The 7,441-nt window shown below is 44.0% G+C and overlaps 1 protein-coding gene across 2 annotated transcripts; it reads left to right on the top strand.

The window, feature by feature from the left end:
- Nucleotides 1-3,376: 3,376 nt before the first annotated feature.
- LOC135400834 (probable enoyl-CoA hydratase) lies at nucleotides 3,377-7,152 on the top strand. 2 transcript variants are annotated; one of them, XM_064632766.1, is made up of 7 exons: nucleotides 3,377-3,597; nucleotides 4,540-4,704; nucleotides 5,246-5,328; nucleotides 5,400-5,544; nucleotides 5,643-5,792; nucleotides 6,733-6,906; nucleotides 7,000-7,152. In XM_064632766.1, exons 1-7 carry the CDS (start codon nucleotides 3,504-3,506, stop codon nucleotides 7,080-7,082), a joined length of 894 nt encoding a protein of 297 aa, XP_064488836.1. In that variant the 5' UTR covers nucleotides 3,377-3,503; the 3' UTR covers nucleotides 7,083-7,152. The 2 variants fall into 2 exon arrangements, with proteins under 2 accessions (XP_064488836.1, XP_064488837.1); XM_064632767.1 differs by lacking the exon at nucleotides 3,377-3,597 and adding an exon at nucleotides 3,617-3,975.
- Nucleotides 7,153-7,441: the final 289 nt, after the last annotated feature.

Here is a 7,441-nt window from a genome sequence, read left to right as displayed (position 1 = left end):
GATGCGACGTCACAGGAAGCCAAGCGGGAAGAACACGACTGATCTCTCGTTTAGCATTATTTCCCACTTGTTTGGGCTGTTTGTAATCGACCGAATGATGTCGTGCAACTATGATGTGTCACGGACATTTCAAGCGTATTTTCAACAAAACACGGAGATCATGTGTGCGTCATATATGTTGTATAGAAAAAGTTCATTGAGTCACCGCCAGGAGTCGGGATGAGGATGACGCTGATGACGCATTCTGTTGGACGCATTGGATGACGCGGGCCAACGCACGCAGGTTGGGGTCACGCCAGTCACGGCAGATGTCCCGACGTCAGGCGCGATGCAAATTTGTTCAGCGTGGCTATCATTCATTGTGTGCTTTTGTGAGATAATTTCGCTGTTGATTACGCCTCTGTCCTCCATCGCCGTGTCTTCCGTTCCCCCACAGTATGCGTGTGAAGCACACTACTCTCAGATCACGACCGCGTGAGATTTGAATAGATTTTAAAAGATGGATAGAAATTGTAAAATAAATTGGACAACGATGTAGTCACTCAGCTGGCATAGGCCACAGATTTGAAACTGGTGTCGATTTAAAAAAAATCAGGAATAATCAAGTAATTAACCAATCATCTTGAAAACTTCAAATTGACAGTTCTTCAATCAAGATCCAAATGTCATTCTGAATTCTACACATAAAAAAAAAGATATTACTATTACTGAAAACACATCGGAAATAAATATGCGGAAATCATAAAAGGCATCTGATTGATTGCTACCATGTAACGAAAAATAATAACAGTAATAAACACATCAAACAAGAGAGCACGTATGCGTGGTAAAAATTTGTTAGTGATGATGGTGTAAGCCTCTTAACAAGGTCAAAAAGTTATCCTGGATTTTTGTGTGAACTATTTCGCGTTTTGAATGTCACTTTCGAAAGTTACAAATATTCAACACAATGTCAGTTTGTTTACATCTGGCTTTTTTCGACAACGTAATATGATTTTCTCCCATTTTACAATGGGCTTAGTAACAACATAAAGGGAAACACAGAAAAGACGCAAAAAAAAATGCGTGCAGAAAAAAACGAACGAGGGAGGGCAAGATTATGACACCCAGGATCTTCTTCCTCCCGCAGTTGATCGCGCAGTTGATCGCACTCACGGGAAATAATGGCACAAGTTGTATCGGGGTTGCATTTCACATTTTCACTTATATCATTATTGCCCGTAGTCTTCAGTTGTAGTTGTATACTGCTACCTGGAGGATGGGACAAGTCGCAATGCAGTAGCATGTTCCGCAAATTGTAGTTTCCCCAAATTTAGTTTCCTTTCTTTTTTTTTTTTTTTTTTTCCTTTGATGATGGAGTGGGATCTCTGTTCTATCGAATGAGAATGACAGAAATGCAGGTTATGTTAGCGCTCAGGGGCGGATGCAGGATTATTCTGAGGGGTGGGGGTAAGGGGTTAGGTCCTTCCAAGTTCCAAACATCAGAGAAAATATTTTTGACCTGAGGCTTCCACAGCTACTCATCTGCGTCGGCACTGTATGCGCACAAACTTTTTGAAAAATATCGCAGGGGGTAGAGCGGCCCCACTGGATCATCTGCCGTGGAATGACCCACGTCCATCTGTTCGAAGGACATGCCTATCTTATGAATGAATTTTTGCTTCTTTGTTGATTTTTAATGAACTACCGACTTCCTTCATGGGCAAACACCCACAACCTTCCCGCCAGTTATAGGCACCGTGCATAGCGTCACTAGCGCCGCTGTGCGTTCGCAATCGGAGTTAAGTGGTGGGAGACGCCTCACTGTCGCGTAGCGCTCGCCTTTTGTGCCCATACGCATGACAACTACCTATAGTTATACATATAGTTAGTATATATATATAGTTAGGGTAGCTATACACTTAGGTATGTATGCGTAGGTTAGTTGAGGGTATGCGCTCCATCGTTTTCCAGGACACAAATGCGACGTGGACGGCCCGTTTGCATAAAAGTTGAGTTCGAGTTTCAGATCCAATCTCAATAGCTTCGGCAGCGCAACGAGCAGCGAGCGAGCGCGTGCTCAATGCACTCTCTAGGCTATTGAGATTGAGTCTGAGACTCGAACTCAACTTTTATGCAAACGGGCCAAGGGACACGGTGTGAAATGTCTAAAGGGTAGAGAACCAATGACACATTTATTAATATATATTATAGGCTTGGATATCCTATTCGACATGGTACAAAACCAGGGGCCCAGCGTCACGCCTCCTTGGTGGTAGCCAAGGTCGCACAGAAGACTGGGAGGTGGTGAGTTCGAATCCTATACCACCGGCTGTGCTGTCTGAGGTTTTCCCTGGGTTTTCCCGAAGACTTTCCAGACGAATGTCGGCACAGTTCCGTAAGTTGGCCCAAGACGCATACTAACACCACTGTCCCCCACTCCTTCCTGCTGTCCCCTCTCCATCTGTCCACATCTGTACGCCGCTCATAGCCGCGTTTGCTTCGCGGCGCTAACACAGAATAAAAAATAAATAAATAACAGGAATTTGCGCTGGATTTTCATCTGAGGCTCTGATGGAATTCCGTATGTGACACCCATATTTACTGTCTATCCGCGCTTTTTCTTTCTTTCTTTTTTTTTTTTTCAGGTATTTTCTTTGTGGAGAGGTTTAGATTATTGGGGTGGGGAGATGGGTGTTGGGAAGATCCCTGGTACAAACGCTTCCCAAACGAAGTGGGATCTTGCAAACAAATCAGAAATACCCAGTTTGCTCGATGAGCGAGCAGTTCTCAGTATAACACACGTCCAGCGGATATTCTCAATTGCTTCCTACATGATTCATATTAAGCGATGCATACACTTTTACAGATGCCATTTTTAAATTATACGATTAACTGGGACCCCCGGTTAGGAAATATCAGGTTCTCTCAGGTTCTCATATCATTCTCATTTCAAAAACGATATTAGCGCAAAAATAACCGATAATAATGAGTTTTAGTGCTTCGTACGCTACCGCCTTTCGTACGTACGTAGTAAGGGATAGCGCTCGTGGCTTAGCGCACGCGCAAGACACAAGCAGAGCTTTGCGCATTGCGCAGAACCACCACGCTATATCTTACGTACGCAAAGGAGACAGCGTACGTACTAAAACTCACTATTAGTGAGTTTTAGTGCACTGTACGCTATCGCCTTTGCGTACGCAAGGAATAGCGTTGCGTAGCGTTTGCCAGATGGCCAGGTCTCTAGTATAGTAGTAGGTCGTGGTACTACCACGGTACTACCCATATGGTACTACCAATGCATTGGTACTACTACTACTGTCTTGCTCTGGCTGGCTTGGTGCACTCTAGCTCTAGCTCTAGCCGGCTGCCCTGCTCTAGCCTCTAGGGGTGCCACTACAATCCATCCATCCAGCCATTCCGGCTTCCGCATGGATTTTCGGTGTTGTTACCGGTTGTTACAGTGAACATTTTTTAATTTTCGCATTGTGGTTGTTCAATCTCAGAACATAAAGTGTGGAACTATGGTTTATAATTGTGTACGAACTTGCATAGGCCACACCTTTAGGGTTGTAACACCACAAAGCCGAAGACTTTCACAAGGATCACATGACGAAAGTACTGATAGTCTCTCCAACCAATATATCCTAAACATCCCTTTGTGTGTGGTAGCAGTTAGACAGCAAAGTTGCATGAAAGCGACAATGATCAGTCGCGACACTTCGGAAATTTCATCGCAGTCGATACTTTTCGAGAATGACGTTTATATCTCGCGTGCGCGAAACGGGATGGCATGTGTTCCGCGGGGCTCTTTTCTGGCTGACTGAAGTCCCTCGATCCCTCGCTCTTCCATCGAGCAATCATCGGATTTTAAGGCTGACGTGCGTGCAGCGGCACACAGTAGTAGATCAGGCAATGAAACATAGGGCACCAATGTATGCAAGCAGGGTAGTTAGAAACAGTTCATGATGGATACAAGCCCCATTAATAACGCAGGTACACACTCACGACTGAAGGAATTTACTGACATTCACAACACGTACAAATGGGTACAATAACGGGTCCTAACTGTGTAAGGGCCCGTACGCAGGCATGTGATAAGTTACATCGTTACCAAAAAGCCGTGGTTGCTTAAGGGGTTACTTACTAGCCAGCCCACATTCTGGAGCGAACATGGTTTTGGCTACACATATTAATAAAAATACCAGGAGAATTTGCGAAACGTTTTTTATGTATGGGGAAGGAAACTGGGTGAAGTCACCCTCGGTTAATTGGTTGCATCATGAAATTGATTACCTGATGAATGAATAAGAAGCCAATATGTAGATATCGGCACACCTGCCTTGGTGATATCCCGATACGATAGGGATTAAAACTTGCTCGTCCTCTCAAATGTGTATCACATTACATTTTTGTGGGTTCCAGTGAATGAGTTCTTGCTATATAGTATACTTCTAATGGTCAAGGAAGCAGTGCTGCGTACAGAATACTTGTACTCCACATTTATGGTGTACACTCAGTTTCTGTGTGTCGGATAAGTGAGACAGTTTTGCTTTACAGAGCAACATGTTACAGTGGAAAAGCAAGGAAACATATGCCTAATTGGTATCAATCGGCCGGAAAAGCGAAATTGTGTCAACATGGCTACGGCTCGACAGCTTCAGAACGCATTTCAAGAGTTTGAACAGGATGACAGTGTTGCTGTTGCAATTCTTCATGGGAAAGGTGAACATTCTTGCACACACACTCACACACACACTCCAAGATTTGTGCCTCCCCCCTTTCCCCGCCTGTACCACACAACTTCTTTGGCTGTGCGTTTCGTGGGTGATCCCTAAGCACATGACACCCCGAAACGAAACACGGCACAATGGAATGAATGAGAACCGTACCATATGGCATCCATGGAACCTTCGATTTATTCTATTCTATTGAAGGGATAGCCTTGTACACAATGCGTTAATATATGCCTTGCAAAGACCACACTTGTGACCGGCTAACATTGTGGGATGCCAAACACTGTGTACTCCCAGCCATCCGGCCAGCCGTCATTGTTGCGCCCCCTCGGCGGATGTCTGCCCCCCTGCCCCCCGTAGATGCCGGCCCAGCATAGGTGATAAAAAATCCAACTTATGTGGGCACTTTGAGAGGACATTGACAATGTGGAACACTAAGTGGTCCCTACCTAAAGTTTCTTTGCTTTTTTTTTTTTTCCCCGCAGTGCTTCATGAGCTACATGGGTGCTCAAAATTGGATTTCATTGCAGGTGGAACATTTTGTGCTGGGTTTGACCTTGAAGAACTGTCACAAAAAGAAAACTTCAACATTCCGCAGGGCAGTTCGCCAATGGTTCGAACCTTCCCTTCCATTTCTTTGGAATGTACTTACCTTCGCTCTTTTCTAATAAAGTCTCTCTTCAGGGGCCTTCACATATGTTGACGAAGAAGCCCACGATAGCTGCCATTAGTGGATATGCTGTTGCCGGTGGCCTTGAGCTGGCACTTTTATGCGATCTTCGTGTCGTTGAAGATACTGCTGTCATGGGTGTCTTCTGCCGACGCTTTGGTATGTTACGGACTTGGAACATAACATTTCTTTGTCTGTTCTGCACAAGCTGAGAGGGAGCTCCCGTAGGTAATTACTTGCACATGTTTTATTGTCAGGTGTGCCGTTGTTAGATGGAGGCACAGTGCGCCTCCCAAGGCTAATTGGGCTCTCGCGGGCTCTGGACCTGATCTTGACAGGGCGGCCAGTAACAGCGAAAGAAGCCTTTGAAATTGGACTGGCCAACAGGATAGTAGCATGTGGCACTGGTACAAGTATAGCGCCATCTCTAATGCCTGTGCAGGCAAATCTCATTAGTCTGCACATCACATAACATGAATGTCTTGCATAAACGAGGCTTGCAGTGTGGAGTAATTTTTACGATCTCAACATTAGGGTAACGTTGCAAGGGAACATAGAAAAGAAGGACATAGACAACACAATGCTCAACTCTCAACAAGCAAATTTATTTGAACGTAATGCCACTTGAATAGCCTTGTCAACTTGTTGTTGTTGATGTTGTTTCCTTTTTGTTTTCTGTTTTACTTCTTTTTTTTTTGTGCCACTTGCCACATGTAGTTATCTAGCTGACAATGATATTTGCTACCAACCCAGATATGGTCCATGCCATGCTTTAGCTAGATTACACCATCTGCCAAATAGTAGTTCTGATAATTCCAATAGTTAGATATAAATCAGATAAATGAACAATTCCTCCCGGCACAATCATTGCTCTATTTGCTAGCATATTAGTACATTTCGTTGAAATTATACATCACATTCTGCGGGGCCTATGTTTCCCTAAAATCTTTGGCAGGATCGAATAGGTTGAAGGCAGAAGGGCAAGGGCGCAGGCAAGCCGGTACATAATTACAACAGCGATACCCGATACACGGAAGAAAACAGAAGTCTGCAGGTTCCTTAGACGACGGTTGAAGGTTTCTTTATGCAAAAAAAGGAGAGAGAAACTTAAAGAAACCAAAAGTGCAGCAACATGCTGATTAAGCGCATCATGTTCTAATAAATTCACTGTTTGAGGGACGAGTATCGTGTCGCGTATGTCTATCACGTCCGTGGTTCCCTAGCGTTTGTGCAGTCGTGTTGTCTCATATAAATATACATTTTTTTATGCAATGCTAATTGGTTGTGCATTATTGCACATTTGCAGTAGGAACTGTTTTTGCAGTGAATATCATTCCCAAATTACAGGCCTAGGGCAAGCAGTGTCCCTTGCTGGATCCATAGCGAAATTTCCACAAGGGTGCGTCCAAGCGGATAAAGCGTCAGCCTACTACAGCAGTTTTGACAGCAGGAGCCTGCAAGATGCCCTGAACTTTGAGCATGAGACGGGGACAAAAGTGATTTCTTCTGAAGCAATTAAAGGTGATGAAGTACAGCTCGGTGTCAATGCAGAAACTGTAGCAGAGAAGTTATTATACTGTCTTTTCTAATGTAGACTCTTTCTCGCAACTTTAGGTGCAAAGAAATTCATGACGGGAGTTGGACGTCACGGGAGCTTCAACCTATTTCATCCTGCCAAAGATTCTAGAGAAACGTAGACCCCACCGAATGTGATGTATGACTTCAAGGAAATTTACTGATGTGCTAGTAAATAGGGCAATGATTGTGCCTGGTGGAATTGCTTATTTATTTGAATTATATCTAATTACTAGAATTATCAGAACTGCTATTTGGCATGTGGTGTGCCTCCGAGTGAAGCGTATGCACAAAGACGAATATCATATAAAAAAACCAGTAGTCTCTAACAAGGAAAGGTAATTAAATGTTTTTTTGTTTCTGTTACTGCCCATATGTGTTGCTTTCCAGTCTCCGTTACCACCATCGTTGTTTTCGTTTTCGTTATGTTTTCGTTTCAGTACCGCCCCCCCACCCCCATTTGTTGTTTTCCAGCTGTTTT

Source organism: Ornithodoros turicata, chromosome 7 (assembly GCF_037126465.1).
Source record: "Ornithodoros turicata isolate Travis chromosome 7, ASM3712646v1, whole genome shotgun sequence".
NCBI lineage: Eukaryota > Metazoa > Arthropoda > Arachnida > Ixodida > Argasidae > Ornithodoros > Ornithodoros turicata.
The sequence above is the reverse complement of the archived record's forward strand: the minus strand, read 5'-3'. Positions and strand labels throughout refer to the sequence as shown.

Excerpts from the sequence above, each read along its gene's own strand:
- LOC135400834 (XM_064632766.1), top strand. The coding sequence starts at position 3,504 with ATGGTTTATAATTGTGTACGAACTTGCATAGGCCACACCTTTAGGGTT. Across the intron at positions 3,598-4,539 it reads ACAAGGATCACATGACGAAA|AGCAACATGTTACAGTGGAA; the intron begins GTACTGATAGTC and ends TTTGCTTTACAG. Across the intron at positions 5,329-5,399 it reads CGCAGGGCAGTTCGCCAATG|GGGCCTTCACATATGTTGAC; the intron begins GTTCGAACCTTC and ends GTCTCTCTTCAG.